General features: G+C 53.4%; 1 protein-coding gene across 5 annotated transcripts in view; it reads right to left on the bottom strand.

Annotated features, from left to right (window-relative positions):
- Window positions 1–27718, bottom strand: part of Slc6a9 (solute carrier family 6 member 9) — a 29504-nt gene extending 1786 nt beyond the window's left edge. The window contains exons 1-13 of one of the 5 annotated variants that reach the window (XM_074080334.1): window positions 27279–27355; window positions 21542–21657; window positions 10323–10404; window positions 9513–9669; window positions 8674–8805; window positions 7973–8243; window positions 4187–4319; window positions 3856–3990; window positions 3662–3765; window positions 2962–3199; window positions 2741–2875; window positions 2532–2631; window positions 2347–2447 (exon numbers count right to left, since the gene is read on the bottom strand). In XM_074080334.1, coding sequence (XP_073936435.1) covers window positions 2347–2447; window positions 2532–2631; window positions 2741–2875; window positions 2962–3199; window positions 3662–3765; window positions 3856–3990; window positions 4187–4319; window positions 7973–8243; window positions 8674–8805; window positions 9513–9669; window positions 10323–10331 — 1515 coding nt within the window. In that variant the 5' untranslated portion in view covers window positions 10332–10404; window positions 21542–21657; window positions 27279–27355. Of the gene's footprint in view, window positions 1–2346; window positions 2448–2531; window positions 2632–2740; window positions 2876–2961; window positions 3200–3661; window positions 3766–3855; window positions 3991–4186; window positions 4320–7972; window positions 8244–8673; window positions 8806–9512; window positions 9670–9895; window positions 9998–10322; window positions 10405–15923; window positions 16120–21541; window positions 21658–27278; window positions 27356–27495 lie in introns of those variants that run through there. The other 4 variants (XM_074080332.1, XM_074080330.1, XM_074080331.1 and 1 more) reach the window with 4 other exon arrangements.
- Window positions 27719–27804: the final 86 nt, after the last annotated feature.

Genomic DNA, 27804 nt, shown 5'->3' with positions numbered 1-27804 from the left:
AAGCTGCTGCTCCCTTTGGAAGTCAGTTTCACTCCAAGACCCAAAATGGCTCCCTACTGCCTACTGAGGTGAGGCCAGTTTCCTAGACTTTTAGGCCTCCACATTGCCACGTGACCTGTTATCTTGCTGTCCACAGTACCCTGCCTCAGGGTTTTTGTTATACCCAGCACTTCCCACTCCCTCTTCAGTCATTCTGGGGAATGAATGCATCTTCCTCTGTCAAAGCCTGAGCCAATGCCACCTCCTTCAAGAAGCCCATCCAGATTTCCCCATCTCCTTGATAAGGAACACTCCCCTTGCCAGTGGCATTTTCCATCTGCTTTCCTCTGAGCTGCATTGTTTCGTGTTTCCTGTAGACTTGGGAGCTTCTGGGATGGCATCAGCTCTGGGTCTCAGGTGCCCTGCATGGTGCCTAGCAGAGTTTTGATTTGAACTGATTTGTGCCAAGAGATAGAGGGGGATAGGAGAGAGGATAGGGTGAAGCCCTGCCTGGCTGTGGCTGTGGATACAGTGACATTCATCCTGGGAAGGACCCAAAGGCTAGAAACAGCAAATGTCAGACTGGATACAATAGGGAGCCTCTTTGGAAAGAGGTGGGTGAGGTGGGAAGTAAGAGTCCCAGAGGGCCTAAGTGGGGGTGTGCCTTGATCCGCTAGAGAGCTAAGTGCCCTCCTCGGGAGCCTGGAGCTCAGGCTTCTCCTGCCTTCCCACATCCACACGGGGGAACCCATGTTGGGATACTGCACACATAACAAGCTTCCTGAGTCACAGTCTGGTCGATATGTGGACAAATCCATGTAGTGGACAGAAGATGGAGTTTGCCAGAAAACACATTTACAAAGAAGTAAAGCCTCCAAAGGCGGCAGTGACAGCCCTGAAACATATCCACAAAACCTGGAGTCCTCCCCTTGAGGCACTTCCAGCCTGGATTCCTGGGCACAGGGAGGACCCACTTTGCCTCAGTCTCAAGGAGACACAGGACCCAGGCCAATGCGGGCCCATAAAGGTCCTCGTGTCCATCTCCTTCCTCCTCCTGCCATTGGCAGGTGTCCTCAGGTTTTCACAGGGCAGCAGTCCACCCTGCATGCCAAGAGGCTGAGCTGCCTTTTGGTGGGTCTGAGCCACCCCCAGAGGGCATGGTACTGGGTGGTGGCGCTTAGCCTCACTGGCCTCCCACCCTTGCCTGACAGGAGACTTCAGCTCCTCCTATTTCAAAGCTGGGCCAGTGGCCAGAGCTGGTGCCTATACCAGACTTGAGAATATCCCATACCCCATGTGGTGGAGGCCTTAGTCCTCAGGGACCTTTTGTCAGAAACCTGAGCCAGAGTGGAAATCCAGTGCAGAGCTCCCTATAGCACCGAGGAACTAAGCAGGACAAGGGTGATTTGACACTGCCTTGTCACTGGGTGACCCCTCTGACCCTCTTTTCTGTATACTGACTATTACACCATCAACTCCTTGAGTCCCCAACCTCAAGCAGAAAAACCAGGCCATTCCTTCTTCCCATAGTGCATCACCCTGGCCCAGCAGACAGGCTCCAGACAGGGCGATGTGTTGCACGTTATGGCCCTGCCCCTATTAGCCGTGTAACCCAGGCATTACTTAACATCCCTGAGCCTTAGTTTCCTCACCAGTAAAGTGAGTGTGGCAGTGATACCCTGAGTAGCATTAAAAACAAGTTACCATGGGAACAGTGTGTAGGAAGTGCTTGGTTCCTTGCCGTGGTGGGGGGTGGGATTCCTTCCTCCAATTTGGCTCTCTGATGGGTTTCCCAACTGTTGAATATTTGTGGACTTAGGGAACCCCACTCCCAAACCAGTCCACTTCTCTGTAGCTTGGGAAGCTGCTCCCACTGCAGAGCTGTCCCCTGACTCCTAAACCTACACCAACAGGTCCTGGGGCTGCTTCTGTAAGGTTCCCGCATTCCTGATCCTGCCACATATTTTGCTCCTTGAGGGCCTCCTCTCCTCTGTGTGGATCTGGGGGGGTGAGAGCAGTGAGGCAGGCAGAGGTGACACTGGTATTAATGACTCCTGAGGCCCCTCAGAGGAAGCCAGGTGCGATCGCCAGGGAAGGGGGTTGACTCACTGGAGTTACTGCAGTTGCTGTCCCCATCTGAGCCTGGGCATTGTCTTCAGTCAAATACTCAACATCCCTTCCTAATCCAAGGCCAGGGTCTCAAGGCTTCCACCTATCTGACTACCCAAACTCCCTCAGATGCCCAAGCCAGAATTGTAGCCATAGAGTTCTAGCTGGGTAGATGAGCTCCTGTTCTCTCTCTGCTGGTTTCCAAGAGGACAGTTGGGTGATGGGCAGCAGGGGCAGGGAGGCCCCCAAGGAACTTACAAAGATGATAGCTGGAGAGACAAAGCGCCAGCAGATCTGGAAGAAGAGAGGCGGTGGGAACCCCAGCATCATCTGAATGTCTTGGAAGTAGTTCTGGTGCCCTGGAGAGAGGATGTGTCAGCAGACCCAGTAGGACAGGGTGGGCCAACCAGGGACTGGGATACACAGGAAGTACACGTGCTTACCATAGATGTACATGATGGACACACACATGATGCAGGAGATGACAACCAAGGAGAAGCTGGCTGCATAGTTGTCCATCAGCAGCAGCCAGTAGATACCTGCCTGTGGGCCAGTAGGCAGCTGAGGCAGGACATTCACGGCCTGGGCTCCCCTACCTGCTTCTGCACACCCTGACAAGTACAGCCTGGCCGTTCCCCAACTCTATTCTTACCTGGCTGGTGAGGGGGATGCCCAGCAGGAAGCCAGCCACAGCCACACTCAAGGTCACATAGGTCTTTTTCTGCAGAATCCACTCATTGCCCACCTCATCCACAATGGCAGTGACCAGTGTCTCTAGGAGGCAGAACTACAGGGTACCACCATCAGAGCAGGAGCCTGAGCTCTGCCAAGCTCTTCCCTCCCCAGGCCACTGGTCCTGTTCTGCATCTGTACCTGAGTGCCCAGGCCCAGCAAGATGAGCATAAAGAAGAAGAGCAGGGACCACAGCGGGGAGATGGGCAGCAGTGTGAGGGCCTCAGGGTAAGCCACAAAGGCCAGGCCAGGGCCATGGTCTGCCACACGGGACACGTCCACACCCAGGTGATTAGCCATGAAGCCAAGGATGGAGAAGATCACAAAGCCTGCATAGACACTGGTGGCGCAGTTCGTGATGCTGATGATGACACTGTCCCTGAAGGGGAAAAAACAAGGACAGAGTTCAGGAGGGAAGAATTTATGGGTGACAAATTCCTTCACCAAGCTGACTGAGATGGAGTTTGTCCAAAAAAAAAAAAAAAAAAGCTTAGACCTTTGTTCATCAGATGTCAGCTTGATTCCCTTTCCCTGATTTGAACCAAGAGAAGACACAAAGACAGGAAAAGCTCTAGAAGCAAAGGTGCCCCCCAACTCCTTTTCCCATCTGTTCTGGGCCATTGTGAGTGGTCAGAGGCTACTGAGTCCTTACAGACCCCCAGGACATCTCTTTCCTCTTTTGTCTCTGGCCAAAGCTTCTCTCCCCTTTCTTGTGACTCAATCCAGACCCAACATTGTCAGAACTTTAAGGCCATGAATGGAAGGGGAACCTGGGGCCCAGGGTCAGGCTGTGGAGAGGGCGGGGACAGGGGCAGCCTCTGGGCTGGCAGGGGCTTCTCACCGGTAGCAGTTGTTGTGGAACTTGTTATAGGAAGCCATGGTGACAAGGCCGCCCCATGCGCAGCCCAGAGAGTAGAAGATCTGAGAGGCAGCATCACCCCAAACCTGTAGGGAGGGCAGCTAGTGAAGTGCCGTGGCCAGATGCACCTGCCCTGGCTCCCCCCGGCCCCTCTTGGGTCCCCCTCCACATCCCACCTGGGCCTCCAGGATCTTGTCCCACTGTGGGGTCAGGTAGTACATGATACCCGTGAAGGCTCCTTCCAAGGTCACTCCACGGACAAACAGGATGGTCAGCACCACGTAGGGGAAAGTGGCCGTGAAGTACACCACCTGGGGCGAGAGAGCTCCATGGACAAATCTGCACCCTTTCCCACCCTGGCATCACCTCTCTGACCCCCAACCATCCTTGGGCTCTGACCCCTCTTCCTGGCCCTTCATCACCCCCTCCCCAATGCCCACCCACAACCCAGGGAGGGGACACAGGCCTGTCGGGGTGGGAACAGACCCTGCCAAGGAGGGTACTCACTTTTCCTGAAGACTTGACCCCTCTAATGAGGCAGAGGAAGACAACCACCCAAGAGACACCGAGGCAGCCCAGGAGGGGAAGCCGCACCTCCCCAAAGTTCCCAATGTCATCTGACAGCTTCAGCACATAGAGCCTGCGGGAGGAGAGACTGCCATGGAGGGCCAGCCTCTGCTTCAAGCCCAAGACCCAGGGCCCTGCTGACCATTTCCTACTGTCATGAAACCCCAGTGGCCAGCTTGTGTAAGAAAGGAGCCGCTGCTGGGGCCTAAGTCCCAGCCAGCCCAGCCCCCTCTGCCTGCTGTAGCTCCTTGGATCCTGACACAAGTCCACTACTCATAGCCTCTCCTGGGACCCTCAAGGGCTCCTGGAAGCCCCACTTGAGGCCTAACCCAGTGTCCTCCCTGGGGCATGGATGTCTCCCAGTCCCTGCTTAGGCCTACTCCAGGACCTTTCTCCTGCCTTTCTCCCTTGGGGAATGCCCACTTGTCATCCTGTCGGAGGCACCTCCTTCAGGAAGCCTTTGTGAGTTCCACCACATTAGTCTGTTCCATCTCCAGTGTTCTGGGGGAGGAGTGGAGCGCTGAGTAAAGCGAGCACCCAAACTCCTCCCTGTGTGTGGCTCCATCAGGTGCTCTATATCAGACAAGCCGCATACTTTCAGCCAACTCACTTGCCAGGCCCTGGGCTAGGTGCTGGGCATCCAGACCTGCAGGAGACATCTTCCAAGCCCTCAGAGAAGGTGGAGGAAAGCAAGCAGGACTTCTCTAGGTGGGAAGGACATGACAGAGATGGGAGAGACAGGGTAGAAGGCTTCTCAGAAGAGGCCAGGCTGCAGCTACAGTGTGGGAGTGGGGGGTAGAAGGGCTTCTCAGAAGAGGCCAGGCTGCAGCTACAGTGTGGGAGTGGGGGGTAGAAGGGCAGGCCAGGCTAAGGGAACAGCATATGGCAGGGCAGGGAGTCAGGAACAAGCACAGGCCAGCCTGGGCATATGGTGAACTCAATAGGGCTGGAAGGGAAGAGAAAAGGGACCAGACTGTAAGAAGTTGTGAAGTCAAAGATCAGAAGTTTGAATTTCTTCTGGAGGGCAATGGGGAAGGAAGCCTCTGATTTTTTTTTTTTTTTTCAGTTCTGGGGCTTGAACTAAGGGCCTTCACTTGAGCCACTCCACCAGCCATTTTTGTGTTTGTGTCAGGTATTTTTGAGTTAGGTTCTCGCAAACTATTTGCCCGATCTGGCTTCAAACCGCAATCCTCCTGAGTAGCTAGGATTACAGGCATGAGCCACCAGCACCTGGCTTCTCTTTATTCTTTTAAGGTGCTTGTATCAAACCCAGGGTCTCGTGTGTGCTAGGCAAGTGCTCTACCACTTCATCTTTCTTTTGGCTTGCTTTCCTTGTTCATAAAATAGCTACCTAAAGGGGTTGTAGTGGGGCCTGAATGACATCATGCTGCTTTTCAAAGAGGGGTCAAGGCTAAGAACATCTGCCATGCACCACTGATTTAGCACCAGGGAACACTGGAGCCAGATGGCCCAGGTGCCTGCAGCCCTAACACAGCCACTGCTACCTGGCTCCTTAACCTTTGAATGTGTCTCTAAATCTGAAAATAGGAATAATATCTACTTAGATAGGTGGGAACAGAGTAGATTCTCAAGAAATGGAGGTGCCTATTCTCCTCCCCCTGTACTCAGTGAAGCCTGCAAGGGCAGCGTTCTTTTTCTTTTCTTTTTAAAAAACCCAGTAGTACTGGGGTTTGAACTCAGGACTTAGCACTTGTGCTACATTTCCAGCCCTTTTGGAGAGAGGGTCTTGCTCTTTGTCCAGGGCGGCCTGGACCACGATCCTTTTTTTATGTTTCCCACTTCGATGGAATAACAGGTGTATGCCACAGTGCATATTTTTGTTGAAATGGGGGAGTCCCATGAACTTTTTGCCAGGGCTGATCTAGAACTGCAGTCGTCCCAGTTTCAGCCTCCCAAAGGATTACAGATGTGAGCCACTCACCAAACTAGGGGCAGCATTCTCAAGGGTAACTTCCCAAGATCTCCAGGAGGTGGCAGCAGAGAGCCATTCGTCAAGGAAGCTGCCAGGGTCCCAGGAAGCTGGGAGCACTCTGGTTAGGCAGCTCTGACACAGGCCCAGCTGTGAGAAGAGCTCAGCCAGTCACCCAGTAGGCCCCCCAGTCAGACTTATCTGAGGGCAATTCCCCTCTGATTTCACTGAATAAAATCTCCAGAGCTTCAGACAGTTCCTGGGACAGGCGCCACGAAGCATCTGGTGGGGGGTAGCCGCATGGTTGAGGCTTTGCATTTCTGGGAGCTTCCAGGAAGATTCATCATCTTCAGGCTAGTTTGAGCTGCCCAGCTCACACCATACCTCCAGTGCAGTAACACTCCAAATTGGACAATCTGCTTAGGCCCTGCACAGGAGTTCCAGGAAGGCAGTATCTGTGTGGGTCTTACTCCCTATTCTGTGCCCCCCAGCTCTCCCAAACAGCCTGTCCAGTAACTGCATGACTGAGCATGTCCAGTCCTCACTGGGAGGCAGGAGTCCTGCTCTCTATACTATGAATCAGGAAGCCATTTACTACATTTTACCTGACTTTGGGGGTCTATCCCCTGCACAGAGGCTGGCACAGGGAAGTTGATCCTTCAGGATTTGTACTCTCGGGACTGCACCTGGCAGACCTGCTATGACTTCAGTATATGTCCTTGGGGCCTCGTGCACCTCCTCACCTATGGCTGGCTCTCCATCCAATAACAGAGAAAGCCTCAAACCCTTAGCTGGCAAGGGAGCCCTGTGCCTATACCTGCCAGCCCTTTTGTCTCCTTATTTGCTATCCCACTTGCCACCAACCACAGCTCCAGTTTTCCTCCTCCTGGCCTTTGCTCACTTGCTCATGTCCCTCTACATCCCTCTACCTTCCTCTGTCCCTTTTCTGGGCAGCATGATTGTCTTCTCTGCCCCGTTCATAGAACTAACCACTATCCCCTTGGTGTCTCCACACCCTTGCACATGCCTGTACTAAGGCACCATAAGTACACAGGGCCTGCAGAGCAGATGCCGTGAACGTTTGTGGAATGAATGAGATCCACTCACCCATAGCCAAGCCCTCTGCCCTGGGGCTCCCCCAATAGAATGTGGGGAATTCCTTTCAGGATGTTCTGCTTTGCCTTCCACCAACCAGTTAGGATGAGGTGTTCAAGAACACCTCCAGTAGCAGCTTCCCTTCAGTTGACCCTCAGACTTTTTAGTCTCTTTGTCATCCCTGGACAGAGTGATTCAGGCTATCTTGATCATGGAACCCCTGACTGAGCAAATTTCCACAACTCTTTTTGTTCTGCAGCATTAAGTCTGAGCCTAATTCTTATAAGTTCTTTGTCAACACAGTGCCCCCTCCAAGGCCACCTCAAAGCCCAAGGACTCCCCTACCCCAGTAGTCTCACCAGAATAGGCTCCCCACAGCCTTGGGACCAGCCTCTGTTCATCTGGGACCTGAGAACCTTGCTCATGCTGTTGTCACCAGCATGCCATCCTCCTTTGCTCTTATTCTCTTCTGAAGACTTGTCAGGTTTTTGGAGCTTTCCCTCACTGCTACTCTGTGAGGATTCCCCAATTCACCCTCCCATCTTCCATCGCTCTCTGTCCATCAGCTTCTTCATCATCTCTTTCCTCTCTGCACCCAAGGTCAGAAGGCACCCAACCAAGTCTGCATATGGTCACCTGATGGGACACTGAGGACTGCCACCAGGTCCCCCAGTCCATCCCAGGTCCAATGAGGACCTTACCTCCAGTACTCCTCACTGGGGCTGGTCCTCTGCAGGGTGTGGTTGAGCAGATGGGAGAGGTTGCTGGGCAGGATGCTGGGCCGGGAGCCATTGGTGAGGTTGGAGGCATCTAGCACACCCGCACAGTCAGGTGTGTTCCAAGGGTTATTGCAGTAGGCCCAGGGCAGCACGTGCGTCATGGACGAGAAGAAGTAGTAGAAGGCAATACAAATGACCACGTTGTAGTAAATGCCGATGTATGTGGACACCACCATCATACCATAGCCCACACCTAGGAGGGAGAGACAGAGGTCAGCACTGTTGGGGGAGGAGGCTCATACATGCAGCAGAAGAAAGTGAGGTTAAGAGTTCCTAAGGGCCCAAGGGGCAGGCTTTGATGGATGGCTACAGGAGGGACAGGTCAAGGACTTAATAGGAGTAAGTTGGGGCACAAAGGAGTCTTGTATATATACACATGGCAGGAGGGCAGGGTGGAGGCCAAGTAAACATGGATCCCAGCATGTGTCTGTTGCCTTAGTCATTGACGTGGGGCTTGGGGTCAACACCAAGGCTCCATAGGGGATTGCAATGTTTGTACAGATGGGCGAGTCAGCAAGGCCCCCAGAGGCATGTGTATGTTGTGTGTGTGTGTGTGGGAGAGGGGGGGAGAGAGAGAGAGAGAGAGACCGAGACAGAGAAAATATATTCCACCCAGGTCTCACCTTTGAACATGGGGCTGATCCTCCAGACCCCCAGGCAGCCCTGGCTTGCGAATTGACCAAAGGAGAGCTCCATGAAGAAAAGCGGGATCCCACAGAATATCAGCATGATGAAGTAGGGGAACATGAAGGCACCTGGCAGTAGGAAGACGTCTGGCTCAGGGAGGGTTTGGGGATTCCACCTTGGGCTTCCTGCTCAGAATCCAACAGTAAAACCTTATAATTGGTTAGGACTGGAGTAGGAATGTGCCAGGAACTGAGCAGGAGCCTGGGTCTGAGGCATGCCTCCCAACCTCCATCTCTGAACTTTTGTTGTTTTTTTTTTTATAGTACTGGGGGTTGAACTTAGGGCTTGTATTTTGCTAGGCAGGTGCTATACCACTTGAGTCACTTCTCCAGTCCTCATCTTTGAACTTGACAGAGGCTCCCAGGAAATTTTTCTGGACAGAATTCAAACCCAGAGCTGTGATGTTTGGGTGGGATTTGATGGTTTAATCAATCCACTTTATAAACACAAGTCATTGGGCTCCTCAGATATTCTCTGAACCATCTGGGAGGGGATGCTGAAACATGGGGGGATAAGACAGTGAACTGTAGGAAGGTGGGGTATATTCCTCCACATCTCCTAGCCTCAAGAGAACAGGCTGGTCAAGTCAGACTTCAATATCAGACTATCAGGGTCTAAGGCAAAGCTAGCCTAAGCCAGGTATGGGAGCAAAGAAGACCAGGACCAGAGGCCAGCCTCTGTCTACAGTGGGATTGTGCCAGGGAGAGAATGGCCCAGGTCCTGGTGGGTGGGCTCTACCTAAGTGGGTGGTCCCTGCCCTGTGCCCACTGGGTACCTCCCCCGTTGCGATAGCAGAGGTATGGGAAGCGCCAGACATTGCCCAGGCCCACGGCATAGCCCACGCTCGTCAGTACAAACTCGATCTGGTTGCCCCAGTTGCCCCGTATGAGGTTCTGGTCCCTCTTGGTAGCCTCGCTGGGCACAGCACCATTCTGTGGGGACAGGAGAGAAGCTACCATCAGCAAGGCATTTGTGTTCCATGTCTGACCCTCTCACCTCCCCCAGTGGGGACACCTTGGACCCTCTAATCTCCCCTTCCCCAGGCTTCCCCTCTGCTGGCAGGAACTGCAGGGAGGCATGGCAGAGGAGGGGAGAAGGGAGGAATAGCTGCCAGAGGGCACCCAGCAGAGCCACCCGGTGCCAGGTGCACCAGACCACCTGAGGAGCTGCTGCCAACATCTGGAGGGGGGACACTGAGAGGGAGCTAGAGCCCAAAGCCCTCTTAGCCCCTCTAAAACCTCCCTCTCCCCTTGGGGGCAAGGATCTGGGAACAGCTGAGCCTCATACCAAGCAGCCAAGTCAGGCTGGGCACAAAAGGGCCTGTGTCCAGACAGCACTCCCCCCACCCTGCTGCCTACCACATCACCAGGCTGAGCACGCTGCCCATGGGCAGGCAGCAACGAGACCCCTCCCCCTGCTGAAGCCTTCTTCCTGGGGTACAGGGTGGGCAAGGCTGGGAGGAAGTAGGGGAGCAGCTAAGCTGAGCCACACCTGGGGAGGGCATTGTGGGTTCAGGGTGGGAAAGTCCAGGGGAGCATTTCTCTATATTGCCTATGGCTGGGGAGGGGGCCCTGGGGAAGCTGACCTGGGCCATGGCTGGGGATGCTGGGCCATGAGTTGGGGGAGATCAGAGTTGTAGGCACCATGCCAGACTTTGAGGACAGACTCTGCTAGGGGAAACAGAGGGAAACAGTGGTTCCAGAAAAGGGTGGCAGGGAGAAGGGTCTTGCTGAACTGAAAGAGGGTTGCCTGCAGAGGATGGAGCCCCAAGGTCAGGAGTGGGCAATGAGGGATTGTGGCTGGGGGAAGAACGCTGGGCCCGTCTGCTGGAACTGCCAGGCTGGGTTGGGTGGCCCAGGGCCCAAGGACAGTACCATGTTCAGTCCCAACCCCAGAGTTGGAATTGGCTCTTCAGGTCCCTTTGTAAGTAGGAATGTGCCTTCTCCAGACCACACCTTCTCAACCTCTTCCACAGTGAGCGTGAATCAAGCCACCCTGATCCAAAGCCTGAGGGGCCAGAGAGTCTCAGTAAGGAGACACAGGATCCTGAGGGTCACCAGCCAAGAAACAGATACAAAGAGTACTTGAGTGCCAGAAAGAGCCTCCAAGAGATGAGCTATTCATCTCTGGGGCAGAAGAAGGGACAAGAATCCCCAGAGGACACTCAGATCAGGGATGGAGTAACATGGTCTATGAGAAACAGCAGTGTGAGGCTGGCCCTCAGCTTGAAAAAGACAATGTCGGGGACATCAATTACTCTGCCCAGTAATAAGCAAGGTATCCTGGTGCTTTGAAATGCTGTCAGATCCTGACACTGGCAGACAAACACAAATGACTTCACTGGGCCCTTACTGCCTTCTGGAAAGGTCCATGTGAGAATGGAGACACAGGTGACACCAATGTCTGGTGGATGGGGACCACAGCATAGACACCATTGTGGGGGACCATCCTGTGCAACCAGTCCAGCCCTATGCACCCAATCCTGCAGACAGGCTGCCCTCACATCCTCAGTTGGGTGAAATAACCTCAGTTGGGGGGACATAGCACCAGGAAGCAGGGCACAGAGGCTCCTTCATGGATCTCCCAGAGCAAACTGGCAGGTTGAAGTCACCTGCACTCATTCATTCATTCATCAGTTCATTCATGTAATAACAGTGCTTTACAGACCCCTACCACATGCCAAGCAACAGCAATTCAGCTGGGAACAAAAGAGATACTCTCCTGCTCGCAGTTAGAAGCCATCAGTGAAGTAAACACACACATCATTTTACATGCAATTTCAATGTGACTGCAAAGGAAATTTTTTCAGAGTCACAAAAGTATGCAAGGAGGACAAAGAGCGGATGGCAGGGTGAGGTCAAGGAAGGCCTTCCTGGTGAAGGGACGGAAGCACACCTAGCTGTGGAGAAGGTGGCTCCCAGCCTGTGCGTGCTCTACAGAATCCTACCTGAGTATGTCATCACCTACTATGTCCTTCTTTGGGGTTGGTGTAGCAATGCCACAGGATCAGGGGTCCATATTTTGAGGGTGTGAGGCCTGCTGGGATAGTTGATCCATTCTCAAACAAATAGCTGCCAAAAAGGGTTCCTATATATTGGCCTTACAATAACACTTTTATTCTGTCCCAGGCTTGTTTACTCAGGGGCACAATGTGAGATTGTGGCAGCTACAGAGTCCATGGGTAGAGTCACAGAGCAGTGGTCACAGTTGTAAAAGGGACAACTAAGGGTCCAGCATGGCCCTAAGGGCAGGGCAAGGACAAGGACCCTGAAAGAGATCCAGTTCCCAAAGGCTTAAAGTTGCATCCTCAGGGTTCACTCCTGCCGGCTGCCTATAATCCTAGCTACCCAGGAGCCAGAGATCAGGAGGATCACAGTTTGAAGCCATCCCAAGCAAATAGTTCGTAAGATCCTACCTCGAAAAATCCCATCACAAAAAGAGGCTGGTGGAGTGGCTCAGGTGGTAAAGTGTCTGCCTAACAAATGTAAAGCCCTGAGTTCAAACCCCAGTGCCACCAAAAAAAAAAAAAAAAAAGAAAGAAAGAAAAAGCTCACTCTTTTCCTGACATGGAGGAGGACAGGGAGGGTGGTGATGCCCCCAGCCACGTGCCACAGGCAGCTGCCTGCCCAAGCCATGAAGAGCTTGCCATTGCTCGACTAATGAGGCACACACCACTGAGCCATGCACTAACCGGATCAGCCGTGTGCACAATGTGAGAGGCTGGAGCCCACAGGACAGGGGTTGGAATAGGGTTGGCAGGAAGTTCCTGATGACATTAGAGGTCTTTTGGATGAAGAGGCTCCCCACAGAAGTGGTGCCCACCTTCTCTTGCCCAGCCCTGAATCTTAACACGGTTATGCCCCAACTGTGGAATCCTCACCCACTGTCAGCTCCTGGCTTTTAATGCCAGTGCAATCTACGTTCAGAAGGCTAAACTCTCGGTTGAGGACAGAGCAAGCCCGCCTTTCTACAAGTACTGAAGGGAAGAACCTCCAAGCGCTCCCCTCTTTCAGGGCTTTCTGGGAGCTTTAATTTCCTCCCTTGTCCAACTCTCCTCTTAGGACCTCTCGTATCCCAGCCTCCCAGAGCAACTAAGCCTTTTTCAATGCTGCATAGTTTTTCGTCTTCTTTGCATCATCTTTCCTATTTTAAGTCTCTTGTTTTTCTTGATCTGCTGGGTGGATAGCTGTATTGCTGATATTAGCTGTCCCTATGGTGGGCATCAGCTCCTAAATGCCCACAAAAGAACCTCTGTGTGCTCACAATTTGACCCAGACTAGCTACCTGTCTGCCTAAGTCAGCTGAGCCCCACAGACAGACCAAGCTCCAGGTTTCTCCTGCCTACCATATGTCATCCTGACTGCCCCTCACTCACTCATCTGCTCACACCATGGTGGGGAATGAAACCATAGAGGCAGGTTCCCCTCTGGGTTGCCACCCATACCCACCAACTCCCCTATCTGTGCCCTGCCACCTCTCCTGGCAGCTCTGAGATGCCATGGCCTTGTCAAAAGAGTACCCACTCACACTCACCACTGCCATGGACTGATGGGTGGTCTCCAGGAAAGGGACTGCCCTTCCCTGTGCCCAAACTCTCCCAGACTAGTCAGGGTGCAGGCTTGGGAGCTTTCCTTTTATAGCTGAGTAAGGGACAGCTGACCAACACACACACACACAATTTAGATGTTTCCTTACCCTCAGAACTAGCCTTGGAGGCCCCACTGTTCATCTTTGCACTGGACTGTGATCTTTCTTGGGTTAACAGCCCCCAGACCACCCCCACAGTCTCTGCCTGGCTGGCTGAGCCCCACCAAGTGGAATCACTTACATAAATCCTTTACATAGCTCTCTGCCTGGCTTATTTGCTGCACTGGATGAGCTTCTGGAATTAAGGCTGTTCAGCTCTCAGGGCAGAATCTAGATCTCTCACACGGCCCTCGGTTTGGCTAAAGTGGGATAGTATGTAGGGCTAGAACTCAGGGTTTCTAGAAACTACTCCCCCAGTTGCCTGGGGCCAGTCACTTCCATTGCGGACATCTCAGCATGTATCTAGGAAACCAGAGAATAGTCAGGGTACTGGTCATAGACCTGACAGACTCATAGCCTCGGCCTACCAATGTTCTGTAGTTCCACCTTGCCTGCAATTCAGCTGTTTCTGACTCCCATTAGTTCCCGCTAGCTTTCTAGATTACTTTGTAAAAGACATTGTATGCTATTTTTCTGATTGTAAAACTATAATAAGCTTATCTCACACACACACACACACACACACACACACACACACACACACAGACAAAGATTTGGGGAAGTACAGAAAAGCATAAAGAGGAAACAGTGGCCAGGCCTGCCCCAGAGGTAACTGTGACCTAGAGACAGGACTCCCTCCTTTCTTCCATGCACAAATGCAGAAGCTCAACCTTAACCCTGGATTGCAACTCTGCTCTAGCTGGGGACTCCCGCCCTCCTAGATTAGCGTCCAGTGGGTATTTTTGTGAATTGTGAACTCCCTCCTTCTCTCGGTGGACATGGAGGAATCCTGGAGCTGCCCTGATGGGGTGGGCCCCACTGGGATCCAGCAGGCTTCTTGTTTAGGACTCTCTGGCCCCAGGGTTTGCTCATGGGATGAAGCCCCATCCAAGACAAACTTTATGGAAGAGAACGGGCAAGACCTCACATCCCAGACTGACTCTGAGCCAAATCAGATCACTGGCAACTTTCTCTGAGCTCCAGTGGGGACATCAGGCAGAACAGCCATTACAATAAATTATGCTGCCTCAGAAGACCCCACAACTGCCCACTAGGCACCCCTTGGTTTTTGTTCCCCTAAGTTCTCTCTCATCGGACCAGGGTCCAGAATAGCTCTCAGTCAGCACCTGCCATGCAATGATAGAGGTGTCTGTCCTTCACTGGTATGACACTGAGTGAAACCAGGGAGACCCAACCATGGGCCTGATCTCTGGCCTCAGTTACCTGGATGTGGGACAGAGTCACCAGCTAGGGTTGGAGGAACAGAATCATGGGAAAATCTAACCCCCCCATACACACCCAGCCTGTGCAGTCCCCAGGGTTCTGAGTGCCTCCTGCCTTAAGGAAAGCTGAGAGTCACTCTGGACCCCTCCCAGGACTCTCCCAGGTGCCTGCAGAGTCTAGACCTTCATATGGCAGGTAAGAGAGGTAAAGACTTGCCTTGTGCTGTTTTGGTACACAGCCTGATTGGCAGAGGGGGTTCTGCCAATTTTACAGGCAGCAGACAGAAGACTGGCACCCCAGAGATGCAAGGCTCCTGGGGAAAGTAATGGAGGATGCTGGGCGGGCCTTGCCCGTGTCCTCACCTTCCTCCCTGGAGGAAGCACCCCTTTCCAGCACTGAGGCTACAGTGGGCAGCCTTTGCCTCATATATTGGCAGCAGACTGGCACTCTGGGAAGTTGTTCTGGTTCTTGACCTTAACAGTCCTGAGGTTTGAGGGCAGCCTGGGTTCTACCAAACTCAACCTACCTGGCCTCAGAAAGCATTCCTTCTCTTGCCTTTGGAAGGTCAAGTCAGAATGTCTTACAGGAGAGAAGGGTGGCTTTCCCAGTCCCCTCACTCTCACTGCCATCAGCCATATTGTGCCTGACATCCTTGCCCAGCCCCAACTTCCAGAGATGAAGACACATGACCCCCAACCGCCCATGGGCACTTGCCCTGGATACTGGCAAATGTTCCATGGGGTCTCTCCTCCCAACTGAGACTCATGCCCATCCCCTTCCCCCACCCCTCACCACTGAGCCCATGTACCACATTTCCCTGCCACCTCACCCTCTCTCCCCATAGGAGTAACTGCCGTGGCACAGACAATGAGGCTGTATTGATTAGTACAATTCCTGGGCACCTCCGGCCCGTCTCCCCGGGAGCTGGGACAATGCAGCTTTGATACTCAGAGCAGATTCTCAGCAGGTCCTTGGGCTGGGGGAGCCTTCACCCCCCTACTCGCCTCCCCCTCGCCCCCACCACAAAACTAACTCTTCCTGCACTCCTTTGCACAGTTGCAACTTTCTGGGTCACTTTGGCTGGTGTCTGTCTAGCTCCCTGGCTGTGCCTGCCCCTCCCTGGCACAGACCACTCAGCCCCTCGCCCTACTGCCAGCTCAGCCTCCAAGCCTGCCTGGCACCAGAGAGGGGGCTTGACCTTTGGAAAGTGACTGACCTGTTCTGGGGATGAAGGAGCCACATGTCCATGAGCTGCGGCCATCCTGGGTGAGGGTTTGGAACACACGTGTGTCTCCTCTGCTCATTCACACCTCTGCCAGTTCCAGTGCGACACTGATGCATCCCCTGCCTCTCCCACTGCTGGGCTGGGCAGCGTCAATTACTTTCACCTCATCTCCTCCCGAAGCTCTGCCTCCCCCCCGCCTCGGCCCTCCCTCTCCGGCCAGTCCCCATGCAGCGCTCGGTACTCCACAGCTAGAGAATGAGGCATGGGGTTTGTTGTGTTTTTCCCTTGTTCCCAGCAAGTTACTAGAACAAAACACACACACACACACACACACACAACCACAGAGAGGGGCAGGGCAAGCACAAGAGAAGGCAAGAAGACGGATCATTCCCTCCCAGAGCTGGGGGGGGGGTTCCAGGTAGGGGGATTGGGTGCCAATGAGTGAGGGGCTTTGCTTCATGGGGCACTGATGACAGGGCAGGAAGATGGAGGGTGCAGTTCAGGGCATTTCAGACCACTTAGAGTGGTGTGGATTGGGAGATACTGGGTCCTGTAGCTGTACTTGTCTCTGGGGACTTGGGGACCTCCCCCCAACCACCCAAGATGATGGGCATCCTCATAGGAGAGTGTGACGAACCATGCAAGAACTCTCTGGCCTAGTGACTGTGCCATCACCTGTCCAAAGAAAGACAGCCTTAGCCAAGACAGTAGTCATCACAGAGTCTAGACAAAGGGTGGCTGTGTGGAATAAGAACCCCTCAGGTACTGCATTGTCCAAAACCTGAGGTATGGGTCTGGGAGTTTGTGCTGTACACTGGGTAATCTGGGCAGTGTCCCCATGACTATGGTGAAATGTTACTCAGACCTAACCAATCCCTCTTCTCTAAAGGCCACACTCACTGGTCAGTTCCTAGCTGGCACCCAGACACCACAAGCCAGAGGCTAGGAAGGTGGGCATCAGTGTTCTGTACTGGGAAGATGTAAGTCCCTTTAGAAGCTGGTAAGATGGTAAAAGCCTGGAATACAGTAGGATCTTAGTGAATTTCTGTTAAATGGAGGCATGGATGAATTCTGGTGTAATGATAGCTTTCTTGTGAATTTGGGAAATGTAACCTCATGGAATTATTGTCTAGGGCAAGATGACATTTTAAAAAATGTCACAGGCTTTACAGTCAGACAGGCCTGGGTTCAAACCCCAGGTCTGCCAGTCTCTCATCATACATAACGGAAGTTGCTTAACATGACTGATCTCAGTTTCTGCATCTCTAAAATAGGGATAATATCTACCAGTCACTGAATCTAGTGAGCATTAGTAATAACAGTAATACACAATCCATATTAGGCACTTACTAGGAGCCAGGCTCTGTCCTAAACACTTCATATATACTAACTCAGTCCTAACAACAGCCCAATTAGGGGCTCCATTTTGTTGGGGGAGAAGGTAGAATGGGCCTTGGCTCCAGCAAGTCTCTAAGCATGGCCTCAGACCCCACTGGGCCAGCCTCATGCAGCCAGGTCCTCAGACACACTCCCCTGACTTCCTGCAGGCACAGACTGAGGGCCAAGGCCCTGGCTGGGCCACTGGCTTCAGGAAGGCCTAGTCACCCATGATGCCCAAATGCTTACTTCCACCCAGGGTGGGCTCTGGGCTCTGGCTGCCCTGGCCTGGGCTGGGTGCCCAGAACAGGCAGCCCTGGCTGGATGGCTTTCCCTAGCTCTGGCCATGGGGACAGGAGGCGGCAGTAGCCCAGCTGGGCCTTGGCCGTAATGAGGCCTCATTAGCAGGATCCAGCTGCTCCAGCCCCACTTCAGGAGGCCGACTCCCCCAGCCCTAGCCTCTGACTTTTCTAAATAAGAGTGGGCATCCTTCCAGAGGGGCAAAGAGTCTAGGGGTTTTGTTGTCCCCTGTGACTCTGGAGGGGGAGTCCTGCTGAGGCGTACTGGGGATATGGGGAGGGCTAGGGGGAGCTATATAAGGGGAAATGAGGCTGTAGAGCTGAGTAGATGGGCTAGAGAAAAGGGAAGGTGAAAGGGGAGGGAGAGCAGGGTCCTAGGGCCAGAGAAAAAGTATAAGGAAGGCAGGGCGTTTTCCTCTGGATCTCAATATTCCATTTCACCGGGGAGGTGATTTTTGCATATCTAGGACCAGCAGAAGGTCATTGCTTAGGCTGTCCTGGCTAGTAGAGCACTTCCTTATACAGTGTTTGCCACTCCTAAGCTAGGGAGATACCTACTGTGTGTCAAACCCTGTGCTGGGAAGGCATACACCATATGCCGGCACCTGTGTCAGCAGAGTACCCACTGTGTGCCAAGTCCAATGCTGGAGGAAAATCCATTATGTGCTAGATGTGTGTGAAGAGAGTGCCTACTGTGTGCCAGGTCTGTGTACCAGGACCTACCCAGTCCAGCACTGGAAGAATACACACTGTGTGCCAGATCTGTACTAGGAAAGCACCCACTGTGCACCAGGTTCTGTTAGAAGAGTGCCCACTGTGTGTTAGCCCATACCAAGGAATCCCTGTGGTGTGCTGGATCTTGTGCTAGGAAAGAACCTGATATATGCCCATCCCTGAGCTGGGTGAGCACCCACTGTGCACCTGGCATCATGCTAAATGAGTACCCACTGGGGTGGCAGACTCTATACTAAGGGAGTGCCCAGTGGGTGCCAAGTCTGAACTAGCTAAGCATCAGTCACATGCCAAAACTTGTGCCGAGTGCCCAGGGCTGACAGCCTTCTACCAAGGGAGCACCCAATGTGTGCCAAGTCCTGTGCTTGGTGACCTCCCAATACGTGCCAAGCCTATACTAGTTGAGTACTTGCTACATGCCAAGACTGTGTGCCAGGCCCTGTGATGAATGCTACAGACAAGAGGTATCCAAACTCTCAAGTCAAAGCATAAGTGATCAGGTCAGGGTGGGGCAGGTCCAGGTAACTTACGGTGTTTGCAGAGCCTTCTGGGATTTAGAAACCCTGGCACTCAGAGCCCTAGTGTCAGAGTGACTATTCTCTATTCATCAGGAAGCTTCCTAGTGACAAAAGCAACCAATGTGTTCAAAGACATGTGAAGAAGCTATGAGGCTCTGCTCAGGGGAGAGGACTTAAATGGCCACCCTGGGAACTTGATATCTGGTAGTGGGGCTAAACCTGAGCCAGTGGGGACTCTCACACCTCCTGTCCTGGGCTCCTGCCCTTTCAAACCCAGGCAGCCTTGCCCTACACGTGTACAGAGGCTCTAGGTCTTCATGGAAGGATCGCCCCACCCACCCGCGGTGCCCCTAAGCATCCCAGCTGCTCCCCAGCTTGGAGGCACCCTGGCCAGCTGGGTCCTCGCACAGCCCTGTCCTTGGAGCTGCTGAGGCGTGAGGGAGGCAGCTGAGCTAGCCTGGCAGAAACCATCTGGGCTGGAAGTAGGGACAGGGACACGTGCAGCAAGCATGTGGGCCTGGACACGTGCTGGGGAATGGCTTGCTCCTCCCCGGGGCACCTGCTGCAGAGCCTACCAGAAGCTCCAAGGATGACACAAGGTGTCCATTGACAATGAAGAAACCTAGTGGCCCTTGTCCTCATCCTCAAACCTGGGTTTACTCAGGGTGGAAGTGAGGACCCCATGGTAGGGGTCAGCTGCCCGCTCTCTACAGACCAGGGCCCAAAGAAGGCAATAGAAATCACAGAGAACTGGGAAGGTCCAAGTGCCATCAGCTCACATGTACACACTTCATCATCCTCTCTCTTGACCTACCAGGGCATCCAAAGAAGAAGCATGTCAGAAAGGAACTTCCTTGGCCACTTGGCCTTAAGAGGACACAAACACCTAATAACCGCTGACTTAGCTCCACTTAGTGAGCAGGGATGGGGCTTGGCAGGGGCCAGCTGCCGGGTGCACCTCCGAAGCTGTATCCTAGAAACAAGCACTGAATGGAGGTGGCTTCAGTTCCAAACTGGGACCCAAGAATAGAGTAGCCCAAGGTCATCAGCAAAACTGTACAAGAGGCAGGAATAGATTCTCCAAGCAACTACTGGAGGTGCCCATGGGACAGAATCTATTAGCTTCAAACACAGCAGTGGGCAGAAGCCAAAGGGCAAAGGGCATAGAGGAAAGCAAGTCCCAGCTATCTTTAGGCACATCCTGGTGCTGGGAACGGGAGTCCCACAGCAGCATTCCCTCCCACAGACAGGCCAGCTGGGCTGGCAGGCAGAGCACAAGGTCCAGAAAGCTCAGTTGGGGCAGAGACTGTGGGACCTAGTGACTCATGCTCTCTGTGCTCCTGATGTGGGTCGTCCATCTCTCCTGCCTGTCTAACTCTTCCAGGGTCATTCCAGAGAAAAGGAGCCGACACAGAGTGCTCAGAGAGCTTCATGGGTCTTAGAATCTCTATAGTTAGGAGAGGGCAGAGCCGTACCCCACTTCCTACTCAGGCCCATAGCAATTCCAAGACTTGTGAGGGAGAGGGTGGGTTCTTGCTTGGATTCTAACACAGGCTCCAACCCCTAGTAAGTATATAGGCTGTGAAGTCTCCATCTGTACCTATTTTGAACACCCTGATTGCAGGTTGGCTCAGGAACACTTTCAGAAACTTGATTCATTTAGACTCCTTCCAATAGTGGGGTCATTCCAGGGAAGGCTTGAGGGGCTAGAGAGAGGGTCTTGAGCCCAAAGCAGAACCTCCCAGTGCTCTCTCCCAAACTACTCTTCTGGACCAGGCACTTTGAATCCCAGACACAGGGTTAGTTTGGAGGCGGCTCAGTAGAGACCCCAGGCCAATCAGTCTTTAATTGGATGAGGGAAGCAAGAGAAGGCATTGATGCGGAGGGAGCCACTGAGGGAGGAGCCATCCTCTGTCACTGGCTTCCTCCCCTGACAGCTTTCCAGTCTGGCTTGTCCCAGAGGCAAGATCCTAAGAGAAAAAGATACAACCATAGTCCTTGGTATAGGATCTGGCATCTTTCTCTTGGCACTTGCTTCCAGTGCCAACCTGCTCCATCCATCATTGAGTCTTGCTCCCTCAAGAACCTTCCCCAGGCCTTGTTTCTTGAAGGGCCTCACCACCATCTCTCCTGTGATTTGAGGCAGAAGGCAAAGGAAGGGGCATGACCTGGGGAAGGGGAAGAAGGAGATTATCTGAGAGGCCTCAGGCCTTACTTTTTGGAGTGAGAAGGAACCATGTAAGTAGAGGAAAACCAGACAGTGTCTAAGGAACCCTTGATCAGCACAAATGCACAACACAATGTGGGCGTGGGGTGACAACGTGCAGTCACTGTACAATCCTGTCTGTCTTACTGTCCTCCCAGAAGGACAAGATGCGTCCTCTCCAGAGCACCTCTTAGACCAGGAAGGGGAGTGTGCCTCCTGCCCCATGGCAAGCTTTTGCAGGGTCTGTTGGTAGAATCTGCCCAGGTGTGGGCTTGGAGCCTGGTGCTGTCTAACCTGCTGGGTGAGGGGCTGCCTGCCCAGGCTTGGGGCATCCCTGGCACTCAGGAGTCCTGGCAGTGCCAGCCCTGGCCCCATGGAGCCTCCTAGGCCCTCCTGTCATGGCAAGTCATTGGCAGGAGATCCACAGGGCAGTGTGTGTGACACCCTTTCTCCTGGCAATCCTGCCCCTGTACTTACCAACATCCCTTTGGCACCTTTTCCTACCATGGTGGCAGTAGGTTGGGCTCTCTGGAGACCTGGACCACACTTACAGGCTCTGCTTGCAGCACTTTTCAGACAACAGACCTCAAGAGCTGTGTAGAGAGCAGAGAACAAGGTGAGGCCCTGACCTGGGCAGGCTGTGCATAGCCTTCAGGGCTCTGCAGAACAGGTAGTACAGAGCCCCTCACCACCAGCTAGAAGGCCCTCATGTCCTTCCCACCCTGGCCCACTCTTTCTGCCAGGCCATTCTGCATCTCACTCCCTTCCGGTTGACTCCTGGGTCCAGCCCCTCCCTGTTCTTCTCCCAACCCTTCCCCTGGATCCCTTATTCTCCAGCCTTCCTGTCCCAATGGGCAAAGTTCTATTTTTGACTCTCCAGATGCCCAATCCTATAAAAGACAGAAAATGGACACAGAACTGGGACAGGGTCCAAGTCCTTCATTGTCTGTGTGAATGGCCACAACCTTTGCCCAGCAGGGGAGTCAGATTGGATCAGCACACGTTTCCCAATTAGGTGGCCACAAAGGTCCCTCCCCACCCTGGTGCCACTCCGAGTGGGCTCCAGGACAGCTGGACTTGTTGCAGTATCACTCAGTTGCTAAGTAGTCATGCCTTCTTGCCTCCCTGGTTTTACAACTCCTTTTCCAAGGTGCACCAAGTGACAATCTGCAAGTCCTTCAGGCCTAAGCCTAAATGTCATCTCCTCTCTGTAGCCCTTTCCTGGCACTCCCCCATCAGAATGAACAAACTGCTTCCTCCTTTCTGGTTTGTGCCTTTATCATCTCATATTACACATATTTGCTTATAAGTCTGTCAGCCACCAGTGAGTGAGTTCCCTGAGGGGTTGGGACTGGGTTCTCTTTACCCCTAAGGGCCTAGCATCCAGCACAGTGCTTGGTTAGCAAGAAGTGTTGGCTGAAATGAAGGGGAACCAGTGGGACAGAGGCAATGGAATTCAGGTCTGGTTTAACCTGGGATCTCAGAGGATGCATCTAAGAGCACTGTGGCCAGGTAAGCTGGAAAGGAGGGCACAGAAATGGAAGGAACAAGTCACATGGCAAAGCTTATGCATTACAGGTTTAATGTCAGGTGTGGTAGAAGAGGGGGTACCTCTGAGACCTCTTCTTCCTTTCCCATGGACAAACAACACAGCAAAGGCTATTCCGGGTCACTCTGCCTCACCCACAGCCACCTGTAAAGGCCACTTTTCACCCATAGGAAGTATTGGAAAGTTAGAGGAGAAGTAAGGAACTCTTTACCTATGCAAATCAGCCCTTGACTTCATTACATCCTTTGCCCTGGCCACTTGGTCTCCTGCAGGGCAGCCTGGGAATGGAGTGATGTGTAATCATTTCCTTTTGTCAGTGATCAGGACTGGCCTCTGCCTCTCAAAATGTCCTCCTTAAGCAGTCCTGTGCTTGGCTTTGGTCTTCTGAGGACAGTTAGGAGAAGGCTTTGTTCTTCGGCAGGGCATCATACCCTGCCCTCCTCACTCTGCATCCCCTGCTCCCCTACTGAGATGCAAACTTTAGATCTGACCTTCCTAAACCTATCTTCAGTCAAGGAGTAATAATGACGATGATGATAGTAGTAATAGCAGATGGCGTTAAGAGCCACTTCACTTGGAAATTATTATTCTCTTTGGTCAGGTGAGTAAACTGAGAACAGTGTCCTGGAACTTTGGTTGTTATCCCAGAGGTTATCCCAGAGTTCCTCTTATGGCTTATAGTTGGAGAGACCCATTCAAGAGGCCTCATGCCTAGCCTGTAAGGGTCTAAGAGGGCTTTTTCACCCCTAGAATCTTTGACTGAGGTGACCTATTACACCCAGGCAGTCACTTGAGTTTGTTCTGGGCGAGGCCCTCGATACCAGCTGCAGATGCAGTTCCTGCCCTTAGGTAGCTTATGGATTGTCAGGGACAAGACTGCTTAGAGGCTGAACCAGAAGAATGAGCAGATGTAAAGCTTTACTATTTCTTCTGCCTTTGTCATTCCTGTTAAATGGCCCCCTCCATTAAAAAAGTACCCATTGGGATATAGTTCAGTGGTACAGCATCTTGCCTAGCAAACTCAAGACCTTGCACCACACACACACACACACACACACACACACACACACATACACACACCAATTGAATGCCCACGACATGCCAGGCCCTCTTCTAGGCTCTGTTTTGGGGCCCCAGACCAGCCCCAACCCATATATGGACTACTATTAACAAGCAGTTTAGCATATAATAAAGTCTTCAGGCTCTGATGTGTGATAGACTTGGCTGGCCTCTGCCTCTGCAATTTACTCAATATATGATCCTGAGCCTTGCCTAACCTCTTTGAGCCCAAGTTTTCTCAATCTGGAAGAGGGGTCAATAATTCCAACGTAAACTCTGAAGTTTCTGCCTAATTTTTGTTTCTACTACAAGCCCTCCACATTTTTCGCCCCTCCAATCCATCAATCTGCCCAGAGCTCTCTCTAGAGCCCTCATTCCCTCCAGTAGTTCTCCACAGCCAACAGGATATGGCCTGAATTGTTTAGCAGGCATTTAAAGCTGGCTACAACTAGATTCATTTATTCCACAAATATTTATTGCAGGTCTGCTCTGGGCCGGACCTGTGCTAGGCACCAAGGACTCAAAGATCTGGGGGAAGAGTAAAATTGATGAGTCAAACTAAGTAATTACAGACCAAGATAAATTGGTGTAAAGGAAAAAGATCCTTTTATGTACTGTATAGCAAGGCAATACTTCCCTGAGGACATGGTGTTTAAGGGTCAGAAGAAGTTAATCAGGCAAAGTGCAAACAGTAAGGTAGGAAAGGGGAGGGGAGATTGGAGAAAATGAAACAACAGGTAGGAAGGCTCTGAGGCTGAGCTCAGGTAGCCAGGGAGAAAAATAAAGGCGGACAGATAAGGAGGATGAGGGACTTTGGATTCTGGATTTCAGTTTTCATCCTGATGGCACTGGTGGCTATTAAAGACTTTTAAGTAGAGGATCATCTTGGAGAATGGATAGCTGGAATACGTGTTTTGAAAGCATCAGCCCTTGGGTGTGGTAATGTGGCCTACAGTCCCAGCTAATAGGGAGGATGAGGTGGGAGTATCACCTGAGCCCACAAGTTTAAGACTAGTCTAGGCAACATAGGGAGACCCCCACCTCAAAACAAAAACATACAAGGCCAAAAAGGAGCTGGGCACAGGTGGCTCACTCCTGTAATCCTAGCTACTCAGGAGGCAGAGATCTGGAGGATCACAGTTCAAAGCCAGCCCAGGCAAATAGTTCATGAGATCCTATTTCAAAGAAACCTATCACAAAAAAAGCACTGGTGGAGTGCCTCAAAGTGTAGGCCCTGAGTTCAAACCCCAGTGCTGCAATATATATATATATATATATATATGGAAGGGAGAGAGGGAGGAAGGAGGGAAGAAAGGAAAGAAGGAAGGAAAATCACCCCAGATATAGTGTGGAGAAAGAATGGGAAGGAAGTGAGAATGGAGAGTGGAACAGAAGAAATCAACTAGCAACAGGCCAGGACAGAGAGGAAGGGGTTTGGGTCAGGAAGGTGATGACGGAGCAAGGAAAGAGGCACAGATCTGAGAGAACTTTAGGAGGTAGTATGGTGAGACTTGGTGATGAACTGGACTTCTGGGGGGGTGGTGAGGGATAAGGAAGGGTCTCTGCTTTCTGCTGATGCAATGGAAGCTGGCAGCAGTTCCAGGGACAAGAGTGCTGGTGATGCTGCAGGTTTGGAGAGGGGAGAGGATGAGCAGGATTGGACTAGCTGGCTTTGGGCTGCTTGTGAGCCACCCAAGGCAGGTGCTAAGAGGGCAGTCACAGGACCATTTACAGTCTTCTTGTTGGTGTCTTTCCTCTTCCCCAAATGGAACCAATTTTAAGAGTCCATCTGGACCAAGCCCTGGAATCCTCACGGGACAGAAGGTAACAGTTCCCTGGCCTCAAGGACTTCACCGTTTAGTGTGAAGAAACAGGAGGAGGCATAATCTCACTGCGATGGAGATAGTGAAAGGGCAGTGGGAACCTGGGAAGCTTCCTTCTGCCTGGGACCCAGTAGTTGCCCCAGGTTGGGACTACTCTGCATTCCCAGAGCCTCCATGCCATTGCTCTGCCAGCAGCTCCTTCTTTGAGCACATTTGTTCTCATTTCCACCTGTATATATTCTACCCATCTTCAAAACCTGTCTCAAAACCATTATCTTCTTGAAGACTTCCCCTCCTAGTTGCTGTCAACCTTTCTATGAACCCCTAACGCACGTGGTGTACGCTGATTAGTATCCCAGTCACATGTAGGGTTGCAGCATGCTTGCTCGCTCTTTTAGGGTAGAAGTGTGAGTCTTCTGGGTCCTCACAGCCTGCACCACTGCAGTCCCGGAGTATGCCCAGTAAGAGCGTTTTTTCGGCGGTCCTTGGAAACTCTTGGGAATACTCAGTCTTCCCCACTAGTCCCTAGAAACAGTCCCCTCACCCCCTACTCTCCAACCTTCGTTTGCTCCCTCACTTTAGGGGGTCTTTAACCTCTCAGGTTCTTCTCTCCTTCCCCTTCCCTTCAATTCCCCATCCTTTATCTCCAAGCCTCAGGCTTGTTTCAGTTAAGAAATAGACCCAGCTTTGTGAGGGAGCTGTCAAAGACCGGGGTACGCGGCTCCTTTAAGAGTGATCAGCCAGGGGGCGTGGCCTACGGAGAGCAGGCCCGAAAGGGGGTGCGGCTCCTTTAAGTAGCGGCCGGAGCTCCCGAGCTCAGGCCCTGAGCGGGCGGGTGGTCAGGGGCGCGGTCGCTTTAGGAGCTAGGGCACCACCCGGAGTGCCCCAGTTCCTCGAAGTGGGACGCATCCGCTTTAATCGGGGTGCAAGGTGTGTGTATGGGGGGTGGGCGTTACATCAGCCACCACGTGTGGGCCTCTCAGCTGGCGTGAAGGAGGCGGCCCCGCCCCCGGCCCCTGCCGTGGAAAAGTACCGGGGTGCCGCGGTCCCCGCCCCCTTGCCCCGCCCCCGGGCCGGCAGCGGCCCCTCCCGACCCTCCGGGCAAGCCCCCTCCCGTCGCGCCCCGGCCTCGCAGCCTTCTCCGGCCCCGCCGTGGCAGCCGGGTGCGGGGCGCCGGCTAGGGGTGGGTGCCGCGGGGCTGCTAGGCCCCCGGCCTCACCTGCGGCTGTCCGGGCACGCCCTAGACGCGCCGGGAATGAGGTTTGGGGTGGGGAGGGCGTGGATTTTCCCCTGGGCAGCAGTTCCCCCAAAACTCCCCACTCGCAGTCCCTTTCCAAAGCCACGGCCAGGGGAGCCGTGGACAAAGAGAGCCCGAGGGTGCGGAGACTCTTCCTCTCGGCTTCTCCGGACCCGCGGGCGCGCGGGAACTGGCACTCGGCGGGCGAGTGGGCGGGCAGATAGGAAGGCCGCTGGCTGGAGCGGCCAGATAGGCAGCCAGGCGGCCGGCGGCTAGAGGAGATGGAGCGAGAGAGAGCCCGCACTCGGAGTGTGGACACGGCCGCGACTTCCCGGCCCCCGCAGGCCCCCCGCGCGCAGACCCGCTGGCGCCCCAGACGGACCGCGACACGCTTTGGTTCCGGCGCTACCCGCACAGCCCGGCGCCCGCCGCCCCCGACCGAACCAGCATCGGCACGCAGCACCCCCCCCAACAGCGTCCCCCTCCTGGTTCCCGCCTGCTTCAGCTCCTTGGTGACAGTGGTGACATCCAGACGCGCGCACCTACCCCGACCTTTGCGGCGAGACAGACATCCTGGTGCGGGCACCCACACTCTTACCCACAGATGCCCGCATGCATGCGCGATCACATACACACAGCGCACACACATACACACACGCACGCGCTGGTCCTGGGGCTAAGCCCGGCGGAGCCACCAACGCTCAGATCCACAGCTGGACAGATGGAGGTGCCGGTGGCTGTGCCCCGTCCCCCAGCCCCTTACCATGCTGCAGCCCCCGACCCAGGCGTGCTGGGTCCGCACCGCGGTGCGCCCAGGTGGCTTTCTTAAAGGGAAAGTTGCATCAGCCTCCTGAGGCTCTGTGCCGCCGCGAGTCCGCCCGCCGCGTCGCTTGTTGCTCCTCCAGAGCTTGTTGTGTTTTGGTTTCGGGGAGGCGGGGGCTAAGAGTTTGGTGAAAGTTTGGAGAGTGAAGAAGGCTTGAGAGACCTAGCCAAGTCCCTCCCTCCCAGAACAGCTCCCCTGGCTGCCCTCCCCCCCTCCCCATCCTTTCCCCTCCCGCGTGCCTACTTCTCA

This window comes from Castor canadensis, chromosome 7 (assembly GCF_047511655.1).
Source record: "Castor canadensis chromosome 7, mCasCan1.hap1v2, whole genome shotgun sequence".
Taxonomy (NCBI): Eukaryota; Metazoa; Chordata; class Mammalia; order Rodentia; family Castoridae; genus Castor; species Castor canadensis.
This window is presented reverse-complemented; position numbering and strand designations above follow the sequence as displayed.